The 27,809-nt window shown below is 44.7% G+C and overlaps 1 protein-coding gene across 1 annotated transcript in view; it reads right to left on the bottom strand.

Annotated features, from left to right (window-relative positions):
• Nucleotides 1–26,657, bottom strand: part of DNAH9 (dynein axonemal heavy chain 9) — a 975,671-nt gene extending 949,014 nt beyond the window's left edge. The window contains exons 1-2 of the mRNA XM_069200368.1: nt 26,184–26,657; nt 10,254–10,444 (exon numbers count right to left, since the gene is read on the bottom strand). Of these exons, the coding sequence (XP_069056469.1) occupies nt 10,254–10,444; nt 26,184–26,540 (548 nt within the window). The 5' untranslated portion in view covers nt 26,541–26,657. The remainder of the gene's footprint in view (nt 1–10,253; nt 10,445–26,183) is intronic.
• Nucleotides 26,658–27,809: the final 1,152 nt, after the last annotated feature.

Consider the following 27,809-nt stretch of genomic DNA (forward strand, 5'->3'; position numbering starts at 1 on the left):
AAATCCCCAAAGGGATTGTAACTAAATATGAAGATGGTGATGACATCACCAAATGGTTCACAGCTTTTGAGAGGGCTTGTGTAACCAGAAAAGTGAACAGATCTCACTGGGGTGCTCTCCTTTGGGAAATGTTCACAGGAAAGTGTAGGGATAGACTCCTCACACTCTCTGGACAAGATGCAGAATCTTATGACCTCATGAAGGGTACCCTGATTGAGGGCTTTGGATTCTCCACTGAGGAGTACAGGATTAGGTTCAGGGGGGCTCAAAAATCCTCGAGCCAGACCTGGGTTGACTTTGTTGACTACTCAGTGAAAACACTAGATGGTTGGATTCAAGGCAGTGGTGTAAGTAATTATGATGGGCTGTACAATTTATTTGTGAAAGAACACCTGTTAAGTAATTGTTTCAATGATAAACTGCATCAGCATCTGGTAGACCTAGGACCAATTTCTCCCCAAGAATTGGGAAAGAAGGCGGACCATTGGGTCAAGACAAGGGTGTCCAAGACTTCAACAGGGGGTGACCAAAAGAAAGGGGTCACAAAGACTCCCCAGCAGAAGGGTGATGAGACAACCAAAACTAAAAATAGTAAAGAGTCTTCTACAGGCCCCCAAAAACCTGCACAGGAGGGTGGGCCCAGAGCCTCTTCACAAAACAATGGGTACAAGGGTAAAAACTTTGATCCCAAAAAGGCCTGGTGTCATAGCTGTAAACAGCATGGACACCAAACTGGAGACAAGGCCTGTCCCAAGAAAGGTTCCACTCCAAACTCCCATCCAGGTAACACTGGTATGGCTAGTCTCCAAGTGGGATCAACAGTGTGCCCAGAGCAAATCAGGGTCCACACTGAAGCTACTCTAGTTTCTGAGGGTGGGGTGGATTTAGCCACACTAGCTGTCTGGCCGCCTAACATGCAAAAATACAGACAGCAACTCTTAATTAATGGGACTAGAATAGAGGGCCTGAGGGATACAGGTGCCAGTGTCACCATGGTGACAGACAAACTGGTTTCCCCTGGCCAATACCTGACTGGAAAAACTTACACAGTCACCAACGCTGACAATCAGAGAAAAGTACATCCCATGGCAATGGTTACTTTAGAATGGGGAGGGGTCAATGGCCTGAAACAGGTGGTGGTCTCCTCAAATATCCCAGTGGACTGTCTGCTTGGAAATGACCTGGAGTCCTCAGCATGGGCTGAGGTAGAACTAAAAACCCATGCAGCAATGCTGGGTATCCCTGAACTGGTGTGTGTGAAAACAAGAGCACAATGCAAGGCACAGGGTGAAAAAGTAGAGCTGGAGTCTGGAAAAATGGCCCAGCCTACCAAGAGAACAGGAAAGTCAGTTGGGAAACCAACTGCAACACAGCAAAAGAAAGGGAACCTCTCTTCTCAGGAAGAAGTTCTGCCCTCTGAGGGAACCGAGCCTTTGGAGCTTGAACCTTACCAGGTTGAGCTCTTGGGCCCAGGGGGACCCTCAAGGGAGGAGCTGTGTAAGGGACAAGAAACCTGTCCCTCTCTTGAAGGCCTTAGGCAGCAAGCTGCTGAAGAGTCCAAAGGCAAGAAAAATGGAACGCATAGGGTCTATTGGGAAGATGGACTCCTGTACACTGAGGCCAGAGACCCCAAACCTGGTGCCACTAGGAGAGTGGTAGTGCCTCAGCTGTTCAGAGAGTTCATCCTAACATTGGCCCATGACATTCCCCTTGCTGGACATTTGGGACAAACCAAGACGTGGGAGAGGTTAGTCAACCACTTCTACTGGCCCAATATGTCCAACATGGTTAAGGAGTTTTGCCTCTCCTGCCCCACCTGTCAAGCCAGTGGTAAGACAGGTGGGCATCCAAAGGCCCCCCTCATTCCACTTCCAGTGGTGGGGGTTCCCTTTGAAAGAGTGGGTGTGGACATAGTTGGTCCACTGGAACCTCCCACAGCCTCAGGAAATATGTATATCCTGGTAGTAGTGGATCATGCTACCAGGTATCCTGAAGCTATTCCCCTTAGGTCGACTACTGCCCCTGCAGTAGCCAAGGCCCTCATTGGTATCTTTACCAGAGTGGGTTTCCCTAAGGAGGTGGTGTCTGACAGAGGTACCAACTTCATGTCAGCATACCTAAAGCACATGTGGAATGAGTGTGGAGTGACTTATAAATTCACTACACCTTACCATCCACAAACTAATGGCTTAGTTGAGAGATTCAACAAGACATTAAAAGGCATGATCATGGGGCTCCCAGAAAAACTCAAAAGGAGATGGGATGTCCTCCTGCCATGTCTGCTTTTCGCTTACAGGGAGGTACCACAGAAGGGAGTAGGGTTCTCACCCTTTGAACTTCTGTTTGGTCATCCTGTAAGGGGACCACTTGCCCTTGTTAAAGAAGGCTGGGAGAGACCTCTCCATGAGCCTAAACAGGACATAGTGGACTATGTACTTGGCCTTCGCTCTAGAATGGCAGAGTACATGGAAAAGGCAACCAAAAACCTTGAGGCCAGCCAACAGCTCCAGAAGTTTTGGTATGACCAAAAGGCTGCACTGGTTGAGTTCCAACCAGGGCAGAAAGTCTGGGTTCTGGAGCCTGTGGCTCCCAGGGCACTCCAGGACAAATGGAGTGGCCCTTACCCAGTACTAGAGAGGAAGAGTCAGGTCACCTACTTGGTGGACCTGGGCACAAGCAGGAGCCCCAAAAGGGTGATCCATGTAAACCGCCTTAAGCTCTTCCACGACAGGGCTGATGTCAATCTGTTGATGGTAACAGATGAGGATCAGGAGGCAGAGAGTGAACCTCTCCCTGATCTTCTGTCATCAGACCCAAAAGATGGTACAGTAGATGGAGTGATCTACTCAGACACCCTCTCTGACCAACAGCAAGCTGATTGTAGGAGAGTCCTACAACAGTTTCCTGAACTCTTCTCCTTAACCCCTGGTCAGACACACCTGTGTACCCATGATGTGGACACAGGAGACAGCATGCCTGTCAAGAACAAAATCTTTAGACAGTCTGACCATGTTAAGGAAAGCATCAAGGTGGAAGTCCACAAGATGCTGGAATTGGGAGTCATTGAGCGCTCTGACAGCCCCTGGGCTAGCCCAGTGGTCTTAGTCCCCAAACCTCACACCACAGATGGAAAGAAAGAGATGAGGTTTTGTGTGGACTACAGAGGGCTCAATTCTGTCACCAAGACAGATGCTCATCCAATTCCAAGAGCTGATGAGCTCATTGATAAATTAGGTGCTGCCAAATTCCTAAGTACCTTTGACTTGACAGCAGGGTACTGGCAAATAAAAATGGCACCTGGAGCAAAAGAAAAGACAGCATTCTCCACACCTGATGGGCATTATCAGTTTACTGTTATGCCCTTTGGTTTAAAGAATGCCCCTGCCACCTTCCAAAGGTTGGTGAATCAAGTCCTTGCTGGCTTGGAGTCCTTTAGCACAGCTTATCTTGATGATATTGCTGTCTTTAGCTCCACCTGGCAGGATCACCTGGTCCACCTGAGGAAGGTTTTGAAGGCTCTGCAATCTGCAGGCCTCTCTATCAAGGCATCCAAATGCCAGATAGGGCAGGGAACTGTGGTTTACTTGGGACACCTTGTAGGTGGAGGCCAAGTTCAGCCACTCCAACCCAAGATCCAGACCATTCTGGACTGGGTAGCTCCAAAAACCCAGACTCAAGTCAGGGCATTCCTTGGCTTGACTGGGTATTACAGGAGGTTTGTGAAGGGATATGGATCCATTGTGACAGCCCTCACTGAACTCACCTCCAAGAAAATGCCCAAGAAAGTGAACTGGACTGTGGACTGCCAACAGGCCTTTGACACCCTGAAACAAGCAATGTGCTCAGCACCAGTTCTCAAAGCTCCAGATTATTCTAAGCAGTTCATTGTGCAGACTGATGCCTCTGAACATGGGATAGGGGCAGTTTTGTCCCAAACAAATGATGATGGCCTTGACCAGCCTGTTGCTTTCATTAGCAGGAGGTTACTCCCCAGGGAGCAGCGTTGGAGTGCCATTGAGAGGGAGGCCTTTGCTGTGGTTTGGTCCCTGAAGAAGCTGAGACCATACCTCTTTGGGACTCACTTCCTAGTTCAAACTGACCACAGACCTCTCAAATGGCTGATGCAAATGAAAGGTGAAAATCCTAAACTGTTGAGGTGGTCCATCTCCCTACAGGGAATGGACTTTATAGTGGAACACAGACCTGGGACTGCCCATGCCAATGCAGATGGCCTTTCCAGGTTCTTCCACTTAGAAAATGAAGACTCTCTTGGGAAAGGTTAGTCTCATCCTCTTTCGTTTGGGGGGGGGTTGTGTAAGGAAATGCCTCCTTGGCATGGTTGCCCCCTGACTTTTTGCCTTTGCTGATGCTATGTTTACAATTGAAAGTGTGCTGAGGCCTGCTAACCAGGCCCCAGCACCAGTGTTCTTTCCCTAACCTGTACTTTTGTATCCACAATTGGCAGACCCTGGCATCCAGATAAGTCCCTTGTAACTGGTACTTCTAGTACCAAGGGCCCTGATGCCAAGGAAGGTCTCTAAGGGCTGCAGCATGTCTTATGCCACCCTGGAGACCTCTCACTCAGCACAGACACACTGCTTGCCAGCTTGTGTGTGCTAGTGAGGACAAAACGAGTAAGTCGACATGGCACTCCCCTCAGGGTGCCATGCCAGCCTCTCACTGCCTATGCAGTATAGGTAAGACACCCCTCTAGCAGGCCTTACAGCCCTAAGGCAGGGTGCACTATACCATAGGTGAGGGTACCAGTGCATGAGCATGGTACCCCTACAGTGTCTAAACAAAACCTTAGACATTGTAAGTGCAGGGTAGCCATAAGAGTATATGGTCTGGGAGTCTGTCAAACACGAACTCCACAGCACCATAATGGCTACACTGAAAACTGGGAAGTTTGGTATCAAACTTCTCAGCACAATAAATGCACACTGATGCCAGTGTACATTTTATTGTAAAATACACCACAGAGGGCACCTTAGAGGTGCCCCCTGAAACTTAACCGACTATCTGTGTAGGCTGACTAGTTTTAGCAGCCTGCCACAAACCGAGACATGTTGCTGGCCCCATGGGGAGAGTGCCTTTGTCACTCTGAGGCCAGTAACAAAGCCTGCACTGGGTGGAGATGCTAACACCTCTCCCAGGCAGGAATTGTCACACCTGGCGGTGAGCCTCAAAGGCTCACCTCCTTTGTGCCAACCCAGCAGGACACTCCAGCTAGTGGAGTTGCCCGCCCCCTCCGGCCAGGCCCCACTTTTGGCGGCAAGGCCGGAGAAGATAATGAGAATAACAAGGAGGAGTCACTGACCAGTCAGGACAGCCCCTAAGGTGTCCTGAGCTGAGGTGACTCTAACTTTTAGAAATCCTCCATCTTGCAGATGGAGGATTCCCCCAATAGGGTTAGGAATGTGACCCCCTCCCCTTGGGAGGAGGCACAAAGAGGGTGTACCCACCCTCAGGGCTAGTAGCCATTGGCTACTAACCCCCCAGACCTAAACACGCCCTTAAATTTAGTATTTAAGGGCTACCCTGAACCCTAGAAAATTAGATTCCTGCAACTACAAGAAGAAGGACTGCCCAGCTGAAAACCCCTGCAGCGGAAGACCAGAAGACGACAACTGCCTTGGCTCCAGAAACTCACCGGCCTGTCTCCTGCCTTCCAAAGATCCTGCTCCAGCGACGCCTTCCAAAGGGACCAGCGACCTCGACATCCTCTGAGGACTGCCCCTGCTTCGAAAAGACAAGAAACTCCCGAGGACAGCGGACCTGCTCCAAGAAAAGCTGCAACTTTGTTTCCAGCAACTTTAAAGAACCCTGCAAGCTCCCCGCAAGAAGCGTGAGACTTGCAACACTGCACCCGGCGACCCCGACTCGGCTGGTGGCGATCCAACACCTCAGGAGGGACCCCAGGACTACTCTGATACTGTGAGTACCGAAACCTGTCCCCCCTGAGCCCCCACAGCGCCGCCTGCAGAGGGAATCCCGAGGCTTCCCCTGACCGCGACTCTTTGAACCTAAAGTCCCGACGCCTGGGAGAGACCCTGCACCCGCAGCCCCCAGGACCTGAAGGACCGGACTTTCACTGGAGGAGTGACCCCCAGGAGTCCCTCTCCCTCGCCCAAGTGGAGGTTTCCCCGAGGAATCCCCCCCTTGCCTGCCTGCAGCGCTGAAGAGATCCCGAGATCTCTCATAGACTAACATTGAAAACCCGACGCTTGTTTCTGCACTGCACCCGGCCGCCCCCGCGCTGCTGAGGGTGAAATTTCTGTGTGGACTTGTGTCCCCCCCGGTGCCCTACTAAACCCCCCTGGTCTGCCCTCCGAAGACGCGGGTACTTACCTGCAAGCAGACCGGAACCGGGGCACCCCCTTCTCTCCATTCTAGCCTATGTGTTTTGGGCACCACTTTGAACTCTGCACCTGACCGGCCCTGAGCTGCTGGTGTGGTGACTTTGGGGTTGCTCTGAACCCCCAACGGTGGGCTACCTTGGACCAAGAACTGAACCCTGTAAGTGTCCTACTTACCTGGTAAAACTAACAAAAACTTACCTCCCCCAGGAACTGTGAAAATTGCACTAAGTGTCCACTTTTAAAACAGCTATTTGTCAATAACTTGAAAAGTATACATGCAATTTTGATGATTTGAAGTTCCTAAAGTACTTACCTGCAATACCTTTCGAATGAGATATTACATGTAGAATTTGAACCTGTGGTTCTTAAAATAAACTAAGAAAAGATATTTTTCTATATAAAAACCTATTGGCTGGATTTGTCTCTGAGTGTGTGTACCTCATTTATTGTCTTGTGTATGTACAACAAATGCTTAACACTACTCCTTGGATAAGCCTACTGCTCGACCACACTACCACAAAATAGAGCATTAGTATTATCTATTTTTACCACTATTTTACCTCTAAGGGGAACCCTTGGACTCTGTGCATGCTATTCCTTACTTTGAAATAGCACATACAGAGCCAACTTCCTACACCTTTCCATACTCAAAACAAGTACCACAAATCAACTCTCTTCCACATGACAAAGTGAATAACGTATTTGGATCAGTACCCAAACATGTAACTTGATTTAATCAGCAAATCATTGTGATAATCAGCAAATCATTTTGAATCCCATGAATATGAGTGTTTTCTATTTATTCTCTGAAGACATTTGTTATCCCTGTTGCACATGTGAGGCGACCCCTCACCTTGCAAAGCAAAAATATGTAAAAACGGGCTCTTATTTGAGGATTTGAACTTTACACACTTATATGTGATACAGAGTCACGACAGCAACTTTGTAGTTAAGATTCAGCTGAAAAACAGTAGCACTTCCCACTCAAGTGCCATAAGATGTTTTGCTTGGGGCTAAAGCAAAGATCACTGGACAGATTTACAACACAACGTGGAAGGAAAGTAGAACTTTACTAAGAAACCATGGGGCATATTTAAGAAGCCCGTAGCGCCACCTTGCGCCATATTTGCATAATTTGTTTGACACAAATGTGGCGTTAACTTGGCATTTCCCCTGCGCTATATTTACAAATTGGTACAATGCTTGCATTGTGTCACTTTAAACCCGTGGATCACATTATGCCTGTGCCAGCATAATATATGCAGGGGCATTTCAGTGCTAGGAGGCTTGGAAAAAAAGGGCAGTAAATTTAACAGATTTCACTGTGCCATTTTTTCCATCATTTTTAATGCCTGTTCAGAGCAGGCATTAAAAGGACATACCCATTAAAATCAATGGATCTCCTTGCACTTTGCTACACTAGCATCAAAATTTGATGCTATAGTAGCAAAACGCCGCAATAGCGTAAAAACTTGACGCTATGGTTCTAACAACTGCCATGGTGTGCCGTATTTTAAATACGGTGCAACCATGGTGTTGTTAGGTGCCGCTAGGAGGGTGCACAATAAGTGGTGCATCAGAGCAGATGAGCCATGTTTTCCTAACTATGGGCCCATGCCTTTAAATCTGGTGGCCAGTTCAGTGGTTTTTGAGATATTAGCTCTTAAAAAAATGTCCCAGACCGACATTGAAGAGTTAGAAATAAGTGAGTTCAGTCAATCATATTTGGATTTTTCAAAAGTGTCACTGGATGAAAATTGTGAATTCGGTGCCCTGGAAAAAACAATCACAGAAGAAAGCATGATTCCTGCTTCTAATCACAAGAGGGAGATAGATACAATACCAGAGATATTGAAAAATGCAAGAAATGAAAAATTGCAAGAAAAAATAGTTAAAAATGGAAACAAGCACTATTGTACTGAATTTGTGAGTTTCCTAATAAATTGTGAACTTGGGAATTTGTGAGTTTCCAGAAAATTGTAACTTTTAATAAAAAACACAAAAGGTAAAGACAATAATGCTATAGTTGGGTGCAGGCTCTGGTAAGATGCATGAATGGGTGACAGTAGGACCTGGCTGAAGCCTGGAACCATGGCCAACAGTGATTGCCAATAGTATGTGTATATATATATATATATATATATATATACATACACACACACACACACATATATATCATATATATCGGGCTCCACTAGTCCAATAAATGAGTTTAAAACAATCCTCGTAATCTACAGGAAAGTACTCAGACACACCTGAATGCTCAGAACATGTTTATTAAAAACAGGCCTCTTCGATGTGTTTTCGCTGTAGCTTTGGTCACGGTCGAGGCTTTAGTCAGGGAAAAGTTTACTTTCTAAAAGTACTTTTTCGAAATATTTATCACAAATCAGACTCTACCCCTGATTTATGCTTGTAATAAATATTTAAGAATCAAAGAATACATTTTGTAGCAGTTACCTAGCCCTAGATAACATTATTAATTTTAATATTGCATCCCAGTGCTTTCTTATGGAACAACTAACCCTTCTACATTGCAAATAGCTTTTAAGGCCTTGTTGTTGTAAGGGCATGTTTAACATTAAACTTTTTCTTCTTTTAAATACCATGAACCCTGCCTCGTGAGCAGTAAGGCCTAATTTGAGGGCTACTGAGAGATAATGTGTTATTATTTATAAGGAAATTTAGGCCTGTAAGAAGGAGTTATTTTGACAGGTCGAATTTGGGGTTTTAAAACTGCATACTACAGTGGTGGGCCTGCAGTCATGTTTGCACTGTCGCTGTAGTGTGTGACACAAAGGGTGCAGCAGTCCACTGGTGGCATTTAATTGAGTACAATATGTGTCTTATGCTAGGGACCTATAGGTAAGTTAACTATGCCAGTTATGAGTGTAGCCAATTTTGACATGTGTTAGGAGTGAGAGCACATGCACCTGCAGCTTATAGGCAGAGTCCCAGTGCACAAAGTCGAAACACCAGTAGCACCAGTCCAAAAAGATGAGGGTGATCATGCATTTTCTTACAGTATCATTATTTGAGGATCTCAACAAAGCAGCCCCAACATATTGAAAGTCTAAGAAATAAATGTGGTGTTGAAGCAGCAAACACATTAAAAATTCATCAGGTGTTCTAAAAATAGGATTTGACATTTCCGAAATAAGCCATTTCCACCATTCATGCTGCCAAAGTAGGACCTCTTTAGCCATCAAAATGGAAAAATAGGAGTAGTTATTCTCATTTGTACTTGAAAAGTTGAACAAACTACATGACTTTTAGGAGGAAAGCTACCTACAGTATCATTATTTGAGGATCTCAACAAAGCAGCCCCAGCATATTGACAGTCTAAGAAATAAATGTGGTGTTGAAGCAGCAAACACATTAAAAATTCATCAGGTGTTCTAAAAATAGGATTTGACATTTCCGAAATAAGCCATTTCCACCATTCATGCTGCCAAAGTAGGACCTCTTTAGCCATCAAAAGGGAAAAATAGGAGTAGTTATTCTCATTTGTGCTTGAAAGGTTGAACAAACTACATGACTTTTAGGAGGAAAGCTACCTACAGATGTTAAACTACCTTTTAGACATAATCTCCGACAATGTCCAGTCACAAAATCACATAAATTTGGCATAGACCAGAAATGAATTATTTAGAAACTAGTTTAGAAACCAGCAGTTTCTCTCAATAATATTTTTATTTACAAACTGTTTTCAAACCCCATGTCAAATCCAATATCTAACATACTAACATGGTACTGAGAGTTCTGAGGGAGTACAGTCCGGGATGAGAACAAAAGGAAATTAGAAGCAGTCCAGCTCTAATTCTAGTAATGGAAAAACAAAATAAATCTTTCAAGGTGCATGCTAAATTATTCTAAATACATGATACTTACTTCTTTTCATTTTCCACATATTCCATTTTCTCAGAACCGTCAGGAAGAGGCAGTAATGTCTTTCCACGAACTTGGCCAACAACAACAAAAACATTACTTTTGAGATGGTTGACATGCCGCATGACATCTTGGGACACAACATTTGGCCAACTGTTATGGTTCTTCTGGTTCGCCAAGACAGGTACTACAACCTGAAAAAAAGAAATTCAAGATTTTACCATGGCTATGACGCTATCTAAGATAGCCTTTCATCTGTAACACTTGTCCATCTAAAGGCAACATGAAATCCGCCTGTAGCCAAAGAGATAACAGCAACATATGGTCCTTCAGAACATTTCCTCATTTTTTAGGGTCGAGCCTGCGTATCGCTTGCGAGACGCTGTAGTAATTAGAAAAGGGCTCGGAGCCCCATCCATGTCACGTCAGTGTCTTTTATTGGTTTGTGGGCTTGCCTTTTAAAATCTGCTTGCTTTCATTAGTGGAAGGCATACATACGTCTTGCCTTTCCCGGTGGTTAGCCCTACTCGAGCGCAGCAACCAAGTACTGAAAACATACGAGGCTCACTGTTTTCCGTCCTGTTTGTGGACTACTTTTTCTCATTTTTTCACAGCGCAATCTCGCTTGTTTAGCAGCGCTATCGCACTCGTTTTTTATTTTTTGCCATTTAATGTAGCAAGAAAAGTCCGGTTGAGAGTTTACAACTGCTAATAGCTCTAACTCGGAGAAATGCAAGACCTGTTGCATTGCACATGCTTGTCTATCATTTCTGGTCATTGTGAAAATAGTCTATCACAAAGTAATGAAAGAAGCACCACTTCCTAGTATGAAATAGGGTCTCTCTAAAAAGTACCTTTCCTCACTCCCTGTTTACCAATAAAAATGGTGAAATTTCAGATTTTAACATTCTATCCTCCTGCATAATATCTGCTTGGCTGCCCTTGTGGCTGCTGAGGGCTAGCAAGTAACTTGACCGATAAGCAAAAACTAGCAACAGGAAGCTCAATATGGCAGGAAGGCAAGTTTAAGCAATTACCATCAATCACTGAAGGCTAGACTGGGCTGCCACGAACAACCAGAACTAGAGGAAAGGTGAAAGAGAAAGATGGAAAGATAGACTGATAAAAAAAACTGAAAAAAAGGAGACAGGTTAGAACAAAGTGAAATAGCAATAGAGAAAGAGAGGGAAAGTGAACGTGAAAAAAAGAAAGGAAAAGCAATGACACTTCTGTCAAGATATCTTTGATTCTTATAGCCTCACCACCACTTCGTAACCTTTTCTGAGCACACAGATATTCCATGGTGCATTTATAAACCGATTGTTCCGATTAAAGACAAATGTGTTCTTTTAGAGCTACACTCTAACAAAACCCCTCATTCAGAGTAAATGTCAAAGAGAGTAGCACAGCATATTAAAACAATGATGTGCTACATTAATGTCATTCTAACTACTGTTCAATATTCAAAGCAATTTTTTGAAACTATGGTGCACTTAATAAAATTAAATACAAACTTCAAGAGCACTAAATCTTTTCAAATAATCTAACAGATTTAATCATACGATTCGATAATTTATGACATTACCAAGCATATTAAAATCCCTGTTGCAACCTACACAGCCATTTATGGAGAATGCAGGGGTGTGGAATTCATTAAAATATCTACTTGTCCATGGGACAAGTTGCTTCTTAAATCTACTTGTCCTGTAAAAAACTCTACTTGTCCCTTTGGTGCCATGTAGTGTAGCGCCACATTATGGCAGCAATCTCATTATATAGGAGCTCTGATTATGACAGGTCTAGTATTGCAGGGCTTGAATACTTGCAATTGCAATCCCTATTATAGCAATTTCCTTAATTTGCCACTTTTCCACAGATCTATGTATTGGGGCTGGAGGAAGCATTAAGCAATAGTTCTAGGGCTAGAATGCCTTTGAGTCTGCAAATCTGCTAACTTGCTTGTTTTAAGGATTTTCACCAGCTCTTCTCTAATCTTTTCCCATAATGAGAAAGGTTGGAAATTTCCTTCTGACAATGGCAGAAGTAGAAGTTCTTCCAAGGTTGGGAAAAAAGTGGTTGGAGGGAAAGTGAACTTGTAAACACTCAATAGATTTTCACATGAGCATATCTACACATGCATATTTGCTCCTGCTAAAATACAGTTCATAAATATTTCTAGGAGTACGATTTCCTGGTCTACTTCTGTAAGTTCTTGTGAATTCATGAAAGCCACTAATTCAAAGACATATACCATGGGTGCGCTTTTGTGACTTTCTTTAAGAATTGGACCCCTAATTAGGTCTGGCGTTAACAAACCCATTTAGTTTTTATAAAACTAAAATTTCTCTATCTATCGGCTGGCTTTGCAGTGAGTGATCAAATTCTGCTCTTCAACAAGGAGCATATTGGCACACACGGTAGTTTTGTTCAGTGGCAATCAGTGGGGGAACGAAACAGGAGGGGCCCCCTGCAAAGAACATGGAGGGCCAACCCCATACCCTGAGACTCACACAGGGCTTGTGCTGTGCTGTGCTGAGAGGGCCCCCTGGGAGGTGGGCTGCAGGGCCTCTGTTATGCCACTGGTGCCAATGTTTGCTTTTCGACACCAAAAACGTTTTTTTTTATTTTGCAGTATTTGTTACAATGGTGAGGGCATGGCAACTCCCACATCAATAAAGTGTTACAAAAGCCATGTCAAAACAAGACACGCATTGACGAAACCAAAAGACTCCCAAAAATAAAGGTTGGATCGTTTGGCTTTGCCAGTGGTTGTTTATTTTCATGCTGCCCATAATCTTGTTGGAAAGGGTTACACTGATTTTCCATTAGAAATATTTTTGGGAAATACTAGCATGCATCAACACATTTTATTAAATGACGCTTCAAAGAAATAGCACCTAAAATTTCATAGTAGCGAAACGTTTTTTTTTCTACATTTTTTTCTTGAACATTTTATTTCGAAAGCAAGTAATCATCACTCTTGCTTACAAACTTCTGCAGACATTTGCATCTAATCAGAGAGCATTCTGGGAGCACCATACTTAGCCTCATATTTTTAAACTTTTCGAACATGAGTGTACACTTTTTTTTTTTTCTTTTTTTTTACTGGAACCACTTTCAGTAGTGCAGTGTGACCTTAAAACATTTATTCATAGCGCTCACCCTAATAGTAAAGGTTTTTCATTATACAGACACATATTGCCTCAATTGCAGCTAGTTTCCTTGTCTGTAAACTGCTAGACAAAGGGTTTGTGCTGCAGGGGGTTGGGCCCACTTTTCACAAGGACAAAATAAACATGACAACTTGTTGCCCTTGACCCCAAACAATATGTGTCAGGCAATAGGAATTCCACATTCCTGAGAATGTATCAAGAAAGACATTTACATATCTTTAGGATACTGCTATTTCATTGACCAATCAACACACTCTTAACCGAATGTGGAGGAGGATCTCAATGTCCTCCTTCACATTGCTCTCACTCACTAACCCCATTTTCATGTTGCATGTACCTTATTGGCTTAAACATCCCCCCCTTGTCTACTAATTATCTCCTGGTATTAATCAACTGTTCCTACAGCTCATACTGTCATTCCTTTGAATTATCAAAAGATTTCTAAAACTCTTGGTAGACCCCATGAATTATGTTATCTACTTCTCTGTATGTAACCAACAGATTGAGTGATCTTAGGCCTTTGAAGAGGAAAATATACTCCTTGATCTGTTTCACACGTTTCTTTCCCGCAAGAGGTATGCCAAAAAGCTTTGAGACAATGGTTGCATTTTTATCCTGTTTATTTTGGCATTTTGTCTCGGTCCTCCAGAGATCACTTAAAATAACTAAGGGCCAGATGTACAAAATTAAGGAATTTCGATTTTTTAATTGAATTCTTCCAGAATCACAGTTAGGAAATTGCAATTCCTAATCCAAGAAAACTTAAAACTCTGAAATAGCGATTCCTCGTAAGTCGCAAATCAACCTATCTCATGAATATTAATGAGGTAGGTAGCAGTTTATGACCCACTAAGGATCACAGCTACCATAGGGATGGTGGGATCAGCAAGGAAAATGGGATGTGTTTCAGAAAAGAATATGAAATGTTTAAGTTTCATTTTTGAACATTTTCCAAGGGACAGGGGTTCCATGGGGACCATGTTAGACCTGACAGCCTTAGGGCGGTCATCCCCCAACTTTTTGATGGCTCCCTCCACTTTTCTGACACTGTTTTTGCTGATTTTAGGACTGCGCACTTTACCACTGCTAACCAGTGTTAAAGTGCATATGCTCTCTCCCTTAAACATGGTAACATTGGTTCATCCCCAATTGGCATATTTAATCTACTTATAAGTCCCTAGTAAAATGCACTACATGAGCCCAGGGCCTTTAAATTAGATGCTACTAGTGGGCCTGCAGCACTGATTGTGCCACCCCCATAAGTAGCCCCTTAACTATGTCACAGGCCTGCCACTGCAAGGCCTGTGTGTGCAGTTTCACTGCCACTTCGACTTGGTATTTAAACATACTTGCCAAGCCTTAAGATCCCTTTTTCTACATATAGGTCACCCCTGAGGTAGGCCCTAGGTAACCCATAGGGCAGTGTGCTATGTAGGTAAAAGACATTATCACAAGGACAAATCTTAATCACAGAGGGCTCATATTGTCCAGGTGGGAAGCATAAATTTTATCAGACAGAAACTAGTCTGAACCTAGTAAGAAAAAGCCTTTCCCATGGGTTTCTAACAAAGGAAAGATATGGTGACTACCCAATGCCAGGTTTACTTTGCTTTCGCCAAACTCTGTTCATAGCAGCTCCTTCACAATTGTTTTGTCTGCCCTTTTCAACGATCCAGGATTGTGAAATAATTCTGGGTGCCCCAATAATGAGGCTGTAGATCTAATATAGTTCAGCCATGGGATTTTGTGGCCTAGATCACAACTGAGGCTGTCCTCAATGACTTCCCTATTAAAAGTTGCCATTTCCCCACTCCAGACTGATATCCACAGTAACATGGGTGCAATTTTTGCATGATCTTCCGCAAAATCCAAACGCAGCTCCTCATGCATAAACAAACTTGGGCTAGTCAGTCCCACCCCTAATAACTTTCTACAAAAACGATTTCTTTCACGCTGAATAGACTTACAATTAGAGTACTCCCAAATTCTGCGACCGTATAATAGTACAGGTAAACATTTCATCTTGTAGATCTGCAACAGTGGTAGAACAGGTTAGCTCCCAGCTAAACAAGCAAATCTAAAAAGTGCCCCACATGACTGATAAAAATGCAGACATCGGTTTGCAAGACATTGGGCCCACGTGTAATGTTCATCAAATGTGACCCCCAAATAAGAAAAGGAAGCCACCCTTGTTATCACCGGATCCTTGATTTTGACTGGTCTAAGTTTCGGATTCAACTTCCCACATATCATAAAATGCATTTTGGAGGTATTATCATCCAATTGCAGGTCTCCCATAAAATCAACAAACAGATCCACCAGAATTTTAAGACCATTCAATGTGCGAGAGAGGATGACAGCATCATCCGCGTATACTAATAAAGAGACAGGGTTGTTTTTTACTTTTAAAAAGTCTTTACCATGAGTAACTAGGTACAAATTCAGATCATTGATATATAGTAAAAATAAAATTGGTACCATGACACACCCCTGCCTAACACCCCTTGACAGAGCATTCCCCTGCCTTCCCAAATCTTATTGAGGCATTGACATCTAGGTGTAGCAACCAAAGGAAGTTTACCAAAGGTTGGGGCAACCAAAGGCCTTCCAAAATTGACCACAGCTTTGATCGATTAACCCTATCGAAGGCACAGCTAATGTACATAAAAGCCAGATAAACAGCACCCTTCTTGGCCACCACATATTTACCCACCAGTAGGTTCAGATTAAGACACTGTTCCATTGTGCCTTTGCCCTCTCTAAATCCATAATGGGCCAGGCAAATATTATTATTTGCTTGTATCCATTCTTCAATACGAAGAAGGACAATACGTCCCACTAACTTAACTGTGGAGTCAAGCAAAGAAATAGGGTGGTAACATGCTGGATCTTGCCTACAACCTTTTTTAAAAACTGGCACTATTCCTGCTGACTTCCATGAACTAGGAATACTGGTTTGCATACTGGCATTAAGTACATTAGTCAATAACAGGGCCCACATTGCAACTTTGTCCTTTTATAAATCCATAGGAACTCCATCAGGGCCTGGGGCTTTGTTAGAGGGGCTTCCCGCAATGGCACCCTGAGCCTCTTCCAAATTAAAATTTAAGCCCAAAGGAAAGGAAACTGCGGCAACCCTCTCCACCAGTTGTCCTGCGTATCTAGTGAGTGAACCCTCTCAAAGTGGGCAACCCATTTTTGGGCAGGTATGGTAGTCCTTACAATTTCAGGGGAAACTTGATAAGCAGGCTTCCCATTCATTATACTCCAGAAGGTCCTCGAATCCCCAAGCTTACAAGCACCCACTAGCTGCTCTCACCTCTCTTCTTTTAGGCATTGCTTCCTTTGTTTTATGGCCTCCTTATAAGCAGCACTAGCTGCACTGATATGGGTGTTCCTTGGCTTGTCCTTAAGGACTTTATGCAAGTGCTTATTAGCACTGCAGCAATTTTTAATCAAGCCATCCCTCTTTATGATCCCCTAGCGGCCCTTGCAGATCCAACATAAGGGATCTAAGGCTGCTATTCAAAAATGAAAATCTGCCAGAATAACTAGTGGTGGGGCCTCAAATAGTAAGAGGGAGCTAAAAAGCACATTCCTGCATCTCTTAACAACCTCTACCTATAAAACAGGGATCAAGATTTCCACCAGCTGAGCCTCAAACCCTGATCTTTTGGAGTGAGCCCAGTCACACCTGGAGTCAAACCCATAGCCCCTAAAGCAGGAACAACCATTCTAGCTTCGACAGCATTATGATCACTTTGCAATTGGTCTTGAATCCGCTCTTGGGAGAAAAATAAATCAGGAAAACTGCTGGAAATAAAAATATAATCAATTATTGTCCCCTTCCCTTTCCCCACCCAACACATGTGGGTTTGTATAAATCACAGCTTGCCACTCTCTCCAGCATATTACAAAGGCAGGCACTCCTCACTTCAGTAATGAGCAGCTTGCCTCTGAGGCCAGGGGGCTTTACGGGCGATACCCCTTCTTCCATTAGAAGGGGATCTACATTCAGACTAATTGTTCCTATCTTAGCATTAAAATCCCCTGATAAAAACCATTAAAAACAACCCAACCTATCAGTAGCCCTTTCTTCTAAATTGGAAAGTGCTTGAAATAGAATCCTGATCTGACACCCCATATGACAAACTGAACTATAAAAATTTATAATAACAAAAAAATGAAAATCTGTGGAAGCCACAAACCAAAATATCTGTATTCCACTGTGCCTAAGAGGAACTGGAACAACTTGCAGCTGTGCGTATACTCAGATTAATAGAGCCAGACTGCTACTAGCTCTTGAACCTTGTGAGGGAATTGCTGCAACAACAAGGGTCTCAAAACCCTCCATAGAAAACAACGCCTGTGCCCACGTTTCCTGAAGTAATACGATGTCATACTGGGAAATAAACATAATCCACTGGGGGTCAGAGAGTTTATTTCCCAGACCCACACAATTCTACAAGAGGAAACTGAGTTCCCTAGTTGTGCATGTGGTATTTCCCTCCTGTGGGCCGCAAACCACAGACTTGGCCCCAGCCGAGACCCTCGTAGGCACAGTACTAATTTGACAGTCGTTTTCACCGAGGTCAGACGGGGGGTGAATCTATTTCTGATGGGTTTAGTAAGGATGGGGCACAGCCCTGGACTCTGCCCCGGATAATTACAACCTCTAGCTGACGACACAGTCATGGGCTTATAGAAAAATCCTAATGGCAAAATCCTGATGCCAGGTCCCATCTTAAATGGCTGTCTGGCAGTAAAAATCAACCTCCCCGCCATATGAGGTGTTCTGCAGTTGATCACCACAGACACCCTCCATGGACTTATTCATAGGACCAGTCCACTCAACTCTCCACAAAAATAAAATATTCCTCAATTCCATAGGGTGAAAAGTTGCAGTTTGGCTCAACCAATGACGGACCTTGTTCTGCAGGTTTTCAGTTGTCTCAGCCTGGGAAGACTCAAGGGGGGTACTCCAGCCAATATTGCTACATATGGGCAGCACTCAGGTGGCAGATTCAAACAGGGCAATCTCATAGATGCCGTGTTTCAGACTATGTTGACACCCTTAATTCTAGGGAACCCCTCTATGGATTGCCCCTGGTTCATCATCTCCCTCCCAATATCGCGGGACAGGGGGCCACTTACATTGCCTAACAAAGACCCTGAGGTACAAGGTTGGGATGACTGGATACTGGGTAGGGCTGTAGGCAAGACTTCGAAAAAGAACAACCCCCTCCCCCTGAACTCAGGCTTACTAACAGCCTCTCCCCGCTGATGACTATCCTCATACCTTCTTTCCTCCAAAGTAGGGGTCCCATGAGTCGTCACAGCAGAATCTAGCCTCCTCAAGATAGAGATCGACATCTCCAATTTAGATAACCTTTCTAGTACAGGAGCCAAACACTGCTCAACAATTTATTTAAATGTATTCAAAATACAATCCCACACCTGGCTGCCACCTAGAGCCCCCACCTTACTACTAATAGATCCTATTGTCACTGATAGCTTAGACTGTCGCTTGCCTTTTAATTAAAAGGCACTCGCTTTGGTTAAGGGGGGGCCTGAACTGATGAGTCCTCCAGATACTCTGTCTCAACTACTACCTCCCTTGGGTGGGTATCATTGTGGAGTCTCAAAGACAAATTATCGAGAGACCTTATAGGATGAAGGAGGGAGCTTGGAACCGTGGAAGGGCCTGCAAGTGGACCACCACTTAGGCCCTCCCCCGGCTTCATTGATAACCTCCTCTCAGCCAAGTCAATTTCTTTTGCGATCACACCCATGGCCTGGGTTAGAAATAGGTCAATTGTAGGTCCCTTTCGGGGCTTTGGGATACTCTCTTACTCTCTTGCAATTTGCGCTTACTCATTATTGTTACCCCCAGGCTCTGGAGACCTCAAACCACCTCTACAAAGATGAGGGCGGAAAAACAGGGAGAACGGGCCCGGCTATTTGCTTAAACCACACCACATCAAAAATGGACGCCAGTAATAATAGCCAAAACCCAGCTGGCTGCGGACCGGCGCAGATGGGCACCATCTTGGCCCGTACCAAGGTGCATCCCGCACAGTGGAAGAGCATGTCTTAATTTATGCGCCTTCAGGCACGGCAGAGCGTTGTTGGTGGCCTTCTCCTGCCAGTGTGCCTGAGAGATGTAGTCCTTCTGGGCCCGTGACCCCTGAAGCAAAGTGCAGGGTGCACTCAGCAGAAGCGTGAGTCTTAATTTATGCACCTTCGGGTGCCGCAGAGAATCATTGGCGGCCTCCTTGCGCCGGTGTGCCAGGGAGGTGTTCCTGCTCCTTTTATAGACTAGCATTAGGACTGCCCTCATAGACTTTTTGAGCAGTAGATTCTGATCTGAAAGGGGTAACCAGGTCAAGTTTAGTTTGGCCAGAATGGTACTAGAAAATCATGCTTGTGTACCTTCTTCCAGCGAGTCAAGGATTTTCAACGCAGCGTCCCTGGGCATCAAAATATCCCGACATCGCAGTGAGAAACCAAGACTGTGAGACAAAAAACAACGCAAACCCCTTGCAGGGTGGAAAGAAATTACGCATTGTCTGTGCCATGTCGGAAAATTCAACGCAACACCTTATTTTTCCACATATCTCCTCCTCTGCGATCTCCATGCATCATTATTTTTTACACATACCAGGTACTATGTGCAACAAAGAGACAACTATTTATTTCTAAGGATTGAGACTCTTTTAAACCTTTTCAAAGTGATGCTTCAACTTGTGCTTATTGGATCTTTGTCGTTTTGACCTTATTTTATTAAGATAAATATTACCTATTCTTCTAAACCTGTGTGGTGTAGTTTGGTGGTGTTTTCATTGTGTTACTGTATGATTTATTGCACAAATACTTTACACATTGCCTTCTAAGTCACCCTACATGCTCAGTGCCAAGCTACCAGATGGTGGGCACATAATAATTTGGATTGTGTTGTGATTTACTCTGACTGGTAATGTGGTCCCTATTTGGACACAGGTGTATTCCTCTGCCAGCTAGAGACCCCATTTCTAACATGATGTATTTCTAAAACTGGCATAAGATATTGAGTTGAGAAGCAGTGGTCATTTGCACATCTCTGAATTTGTGGGTACCTATACTAGCATGTGAATTAGAGGGCACTTCTCAAAATTACTTATTTTTTATACACTGTCTTACATTTGGAAGGCACAAATGCAGAGTAAGCCATTGGCAATAACACTTGTTCTACTATTCTGTGATCCTCTAAGTCTCCCAATAAAAATGGTACCTCACTTGCGTGGGTAGGCCTAGTGCCTGTGACAGGAATCAGCCCAAAAAAGCAATGCGGACAAATAAAATGTTTTCACTGAAAAGTGGCCCTTTATTTGCAATGAGTCTAGCTTGGATTTTGGGCCCTAGCTCAGCCGGCACATAGGAAAACCTAGAAAAACTGTACATTTTTCAAAACTAGGCACCCAGGGGAATCCAGGATGGGGTGATTTGTATTGCTCTCACCAGGTCCTGTTACCCAGAATCTCTTGACAACCTCAAAATGTGCCTAAAAAACAGTTTCCTCATTTTTCTGTGATGGAAAGTTCAGGAATCTGCAGTGATTCACACAGTTCTACCCACCTGTCATTCCTCACAAGTCTCCCGATAAAAATGGCACCTCACTTGCATGGGTAGACCTCGGGATAGTGAGGGAAATGTTGGGTAGTAGGAAATTTATGCCGGTGCGCTGACCCTACAACTTTTCCACACAGAAATATGAGGAAAATATAACTTTTTATCTGAACTTGAGGTTTGCAGGGGATTCTGTGTAAAAAAAAACTCTGGGGGATCCATGCAAGCCACACTGCCAGCCAAGCACTAGTCCACACACACTGCAAGCCAAACGCCAGTCCACACACACGGTAAGCCAAGCACCATCCACGCCCACTCCCAGCCAAGCGCCATCCATGCACACCGCCAGCCAAGCTCCAGTCCACACACAGTGCCAGCCAAGTGCCATCCATGCACAATGCCAGCCAAACCCCAGTCCACGCACAGCGCCAGCCAAGCATCATCTACGAACACTGCTAACCAATCTCTGTCTACGAACACCGCTAGCCAGTCGCCATCCATGCACACCGTCAGCCAAGCATCATCCACACATCGTCAACCAAGCGCCATCCACACACACCGCCAGCCAAGCGCCAGTCCATGCGCACCATCAGCCAAGCACCATTCACGCACACCATCAGCTAAGCATCATCTACGCACACAGCCACCCAAGCGCCAGTCCATAAACAAACCCAGCAAAGTGCCAGGTAAGTGCCAGACTACACAAACTGCCACCAAGCGCTAGTCCACACACACCGCCAGCCAAGCACAAGCCCACACACAACTCCAGCAAAATGCTAGTACACACACACAGCCAGCCAAATGCTAGTACACACACTGTCAGCCGAACTACAGTTCGCACACCCACAGAAACTTTCCCTGGTATCTTGTGGCTTTCTGCCCTCCTTGTGGGCAGAAGAGCCTAAAAATATCTCTGGTCTGCCCCCCCAAGGGGGGCAGAAACGGCAAAATGTATGCCCCCAAAAAAAGGGAAGCAACCCTTGCCTATAGGACCCCTCCTTGACATGCCCATAAACATATCCCTGGTGCCTAGTAGGCTTTCTGTCTCCCTGTGAGGGGAGGGAGATCAGGTGTAATAACCACCCCCCCCGAGGAGGCAGAAAGAAGGTGCCCATCTTTGGGGGGTTGGGGGCATTGCAATGGCCATTCTGGGCAGCCCCCACTCCTAGCCTTTCTAAAAAAAAAAAAAATCCTGGTGCCTAGTGGGCTTTCCGCCCCCCTGTGGTGACAGAAAGACTTTATCCCCGTTTGCTTTGTGTGGAGGCATAGCCATGATCACTGTGGGCAGCTCCCACCCCTTTTAGAAAAAAACAGTCCCTGGTGTCTAGTTGGCTTTCTGCCCTTCTGGGGACAGATCAGAGGTAATAATACCCATCTGCCCCCAGGGGGGGGGGGCAGAAAGACTGTGCCCATTGATTACAATGGGGTGAGGACATTGGCATGCCCATTTTGGGCAGCCCCCACTCCTTCACACTACCTAAAAAAATAATCCATGGTGCCTAGTCCGCTTTCTGCCCCCCCTTCACCCCAGGGGCACATTGGAGACTTTTACCCCATCTTCCCCCTGGGGGGGTTAGAAAGAATAAGCTCCCTCAAATAAGCCCTTGCCCGAGGAGCCGCTCCCTCCTCCCCGGTGCCTAGTGGTGAATTTCTGCTTGGGGGATCACCTTCCTGTGGTCATCCTCAAGCAGGAATCCACTAGGGAGAGGTACCTTTGGAAAGGGGAGATTGTCCCCTTTCCAATGATAACGCTACCATTTGCCTCGGTGCTCAGGGGCTGAGATAGCCCTCTAAGCACTGAGGCAGAGAAAGAGAAATGAGCCGATGGGCTTATTTCACTTTCGTTTTCACTGAAATGACCTCAGCACACTGAGGCTGTTTTTAGAAAAATCAAAGCCCTCTGCTGTAAACAGCAGAGGGAATTGATGGTCGTGTGCAGAGGACGTAACAGTTAAGTCTTCAGCGCATGACTACCGGTGCTCATGATGGAACCATTCTGTCATGAGCACCGAAAGAGGTTACTATTTCAAATAAAAATATTGTTACTACTTATTTAAAAATGTTACAAACTTTATAACTTTTCCTTATACTTTACCATGACGAGAGCTTCACTACCAGAGTGAAGATCTCCCTTGAATAAAGTACAGGGAAAATTATTATTAAACTTAAAAAAAAAAAAATACAAATATTGTTTTGTTGAACATTAAATATTTATTATAAATGTAGAGCAAAATTAAATTTGTTCCAGTACTATTAACTTAAATTTGAAATCAATATGTAATTAATTTAAATATATTCAATTATATGAATATTATTTTTAAAGATTAAAAAAACACTTGAAGTGAAATGTTTATATTATGTATGAAAAATTACAAAAAAAGTAATGTACATAATTTACATCAATGTAATTTTTTTTTTAAAATAATGTTACATTTGTTTTTACATTAAAAATGTTATTAAAATAGTGTTTTAACATTAAATGAATTCATTATATATGTTTTTTTTTTTAATCAAACTAAGTCAGCACAGGTTAAGTTAGGGTGGCTTGTGCCTCACACTTACAAGTATTGTGGTTCCTGTTTGACCAGGGCTCACACCCCAGGCAAACAACAACCTAATTTCTTACAGTTCTATTTAAGTCGCTATAACTCCATTATTTTCTAGGAGACGGTTGTTGCTGTACCAGTGCTTGGCCACGTCCATGCTGGAATTACCACTTCTCCTTTTTGGATGCAGCAACGTACACTGGTAAATTTTGTTCCATTTCCTGTTTCGGGGTGGAGACATGTAAGTTTACACTCATAAATGGTGAATAGTCAAAAGTAGTAATGTTCCTCATAACTTTAAGTGCAAACTTGTAAGCTACTCACAGATTTAAGTTACCTCTCTGAATAACCCTGAAATACTTTAACCCTTTATTGGTGTTCCCACAATCATTTATGGGGAATGTGCAACAACACATCCTCACATACTTACTGAGACTATGGTACTGTTTAGTACTTAATTTGATGGTACTACCCTTATGTTTGGGGACAGGCACTTATTTTTCACATCAGATATTTAGTGAGCGCAAGAGGGGAAAAACACACAGCTCTGGGAGATGGAGAAAAAGAAAGAGGGTAAAACTTTCACAAAGGAGAATACAGTAACCTGCAAGACTGAGACAAAGGGGCAGAGAGTATCTAATAGTCGAATAAAGACTACCAACCTTGGTATTTGGTGCGCAGATGCTGAATTGCACCAGCTTCTGAGCAGAGCTCCGGGCACTGGCACTCTTACACAAATTAAGAGCTGGTTCTCTTATAGTTGGCATGTCAAAAACTGGAATGTCTGAAATGCAAATGTAGCTCCTCTGACAGCAAAACACTTTTTATGTGTTTTATCCTAAATTAACTTTCAAGCCCGTGTCACTTCTGAGTAGAAGTGGGCGAGCCACTACAAGCTCAAGTGAAGGTCAAACTTGAGGTCCTTCTGGAACCTCAAGCCTAAAACGAGCCAGGCTTTCACAGGAGTCGATGTGGCTGATAGATACAGCTGCCAGCCACATAACATGTGAAACCAGATTCAAATCACAGCCTTGGCTCAGCATCCTGTGAATCACGAAAAATCTATATGTGCAAAAAAACATATAACTCAGTTGTGTCTGTTGTGATATGCTCTTATGTCCTTGAGCATGGTTTTATCTAAAAATAAAATATGAATTCTTCCTGTTACCCACACTCTAATCCACCCTCCAAGAATAAGGACAACACATTAAAGGTTTGAAGTCATAAACAGCAGTCGCGGCTTGCGCTAAGCAGAAGGCGTGGGGCAGCACGTGTGCGGGAGGGGAGGAGAATTCAATTGAATAAAAAAATTATTTACAATAAAAACAAACACTTACCTCCTCCACCTGGCGCCGCTCCTCTGTCCCTCGTCGACTGCAGGCACAGGCTCCCAGTCTGCCCTGCGGCCAATCCTGATGCTGTTTGAGCAGCGTCAGCACTGGCTGGGAGCCTGTGCATGCTCTCTCCAGCCCAGAGCCCTGTGCGCATGTGTGTTTGGCCAGCCTGAAATGGCCGGCCAAACACACATGCGCTCTGAAGGGGGGTGCTGTGCACACCCCCTCATTGCGAGTCACCCCGTGGCCCCGCCCCTTTTACCAAAAAACGATCATAAACACAGTTTATGATCGGATTTGAGAAAAGGTTTGCAGCTGCCAGCGGGGGTGGCGGGGCGACGCTCCTCCACCCTGATGGAGAAGCCACCCCTGATAAACAGATACCCATCTATCTCTTGGCTGAATTGTACAGTGTGAAACTAGGAAATCTGGGCTCAATCCTGGCTTCTCTGCTTGACCAAACTACTGTGTGATTGTAGGCAAACACTGTTTTCTTTAATAGACTATAACTTAGCTCCATATAGAATAAGAATATATCACACCTAATGGTTACACATGACCCCAGACCTACCTCTTAGTTCAGTAAAAGCTTTGTCATCAAGAGGGCAGTAATGTTTCTCAGTTCACTTTAAAAAAATACTTCTCAAGGCTGTAATATAATCTGAGGTGCCAAAGTGAAACGCTTCATTCTGAAGACACCATTTAACATTCTAACAAATTGGTTGCACGATTTACAGGCCAAATATTTTAAAGGCTCGGCTCGTGCATAGGCTCCCAGTAGCCAAGCTTACCCTTTAGCTCTGTTTTCGCTCGCCCGTCTCTACTTATGAGTCTCACTTGGAAGGCTTCTGGGGCGTACAACATGTCTCTTCAAATCACAAATCCACACGTCTTCATGACCCTTTGCTCCCTAGGCCCGCACCTCATAAATGCCGCTCCCCTTTTAGATCAATGCATTTGTAACCTAACCTTACTTCCCATCTCCTCCATCAGCGACAGAAGAAAAAGTCCCAGTTACAACCGTACTCCCACTTTACTTTCTTGCCTTCACTAAAGTCAAGACCACCGCAGCAGTACCCTGCCCAAAAGCCTATATTTGCTGTCTTCTTGCACTAGGGTCGACAGCAAGTTCGAAAGAAGGAAGAAGAAATTCTAGTCAAAAACTGCCCTGTAACTCCTCCGTACTTTTGACGCCCTACTTCCACCACCGTGCACCAAAGCTACGTCTCGGCCGCCCCACCCCCAGCATCACCCACCCCACTCATGCCCTCTTACCTCCTCCACCAACGCTGAGAGTTGTTCCAATGGGCTGTAGGAGATTTCCCCGGTCAGCAGCTGTCCCCGCGACCCCGCCACACTCAGGGGCTCGTCCCCCTTCTTTAGGAAGTAGACAGCCTTGTTCTTGCTGCCGGGTGGGAAGTGGTCTGCGGGTATCAGCTGTCCCGCCGGGCTCAGTGCAAGTAGCAGCAAGTTACGCTCTGGCCGGTCCATGAAAGCTTGCACAGCCGCCCGGTGCTCCTCGGTGGCCAGCAATTTCTGCCACCGATCCGCCTTCAGCCTCAGCGAGCGGAGCACGGTCTGCTCCAAGAAAAGCAGGCGACCGTCGGTACCCGGGGCCTCGGGATCCGACATGGCGGCTGCGGGCAGTGAGCGAGGCTAGGAGCAGTGGAGGAGACGGGCTGGGAGCGCTGCGCTCACAATGCTGCCTATGTGACTCTGTCCTCCGTGGTTGGCGTCTTTCGTTGCCCTGGTTACAGTGTTTACATCCTGCTCCCTGGGGCAAGGGCAGAGGCCGGCTGTTAGCCGGGTGATGGCGTGATTGGAGGTACTGGACAGAACCAAAAGTGCTTCAGGGCAAGCAAAGGAGCTTAGAGTGTGGCCCTTTTACCGACTCTGGGCTCCGTGTCTGACGCACAAGGTCTCCCTGGTTACAATGTTTACTGCTGCTTAGCTAGCCAGAGCAAAAGCGAACATTATGAGGTGGAACATGGCAGTGGACAATAAAACTGAGCTGCAAGAGCCAGCTCCTCTTGTTCCCTACGCTTGTTGCATGCCTTGTCAAAATACATATATTACATCATCTCATAGCTGTGCATATCAAGACACCGTATATCATTCTTTTCTTTACCATATATCTCAACTCACCATATATGTACCATATCAAATATACCATAAATTTAAATTATCATTAAAACAAACTATAGTACAACATGTAATAATACCATGTGGTACTGCATCCGTCTACACTATAACACGGTGCTTTCAAGTTCCTCAGATCCATTCATGAGTAGCACATCCAGTCCCGTTTTGTCGTATTTGCATTCTTGGATTTATAGTCCCGATTTTGTAACGAGCTAAATGGGACTACAAATCCCTCAATTCAAAGAAAACACCTGATTTGGATGAGTAAATCGCGCATGGATAAGGGAAACTCGCCAGTTCTGACTCTAACACAGTATAATATTCTGTGCCAAAACATACGATACCGGCTATTACCAGATACTCTCATAGTCTGATTAGACAGAAAATAGGCCCAGGCATCAAAATGTGGCTCCCATGAAAAAAACTCAAAAAAGGACCATGTTTGCAAATCAGGCAGTGTTGAACTTTTATAGACACGTGGTATATAGTTTGCAAGGAATGAGACTGCATGGATTCCAGCTTGCTGCAGGCAATGTTTGTTTTAATATTTGGGAAATAAACAGCAAACACCGGACTTGCAGAACGCAAGGAAGCAAACAAACACCCAAAGCCCAGTCCACACCAGCCACTGAGCACTGTCTGATTGCCCAATAGGCCTGTCCACCCTGGGTACTCTCCAGTTTTGTCTCCTCTGGTTGCAGTTAACAGCAATGCTACTGTGTGCGAGGCTTTGGGGAGGTACCGGACGAGTCCTTGGAA

This window comes from Pleurodeles waltl, chromosome 7, assembly GCF_031143425.1.
Source record: "Pleurodeles waltl isolate 20211129_DDA chromosome 7, aPleWal1.hap1.20221129, whole genome shotgun sequence".
Classification (NCBI taxonomy): domain Eukaryota; kingdom Metazoa; phylum Chordata; class Amphibia; order Caudata; family Salamandridae; genus Pleurodeles; species Pleurodeles waltl.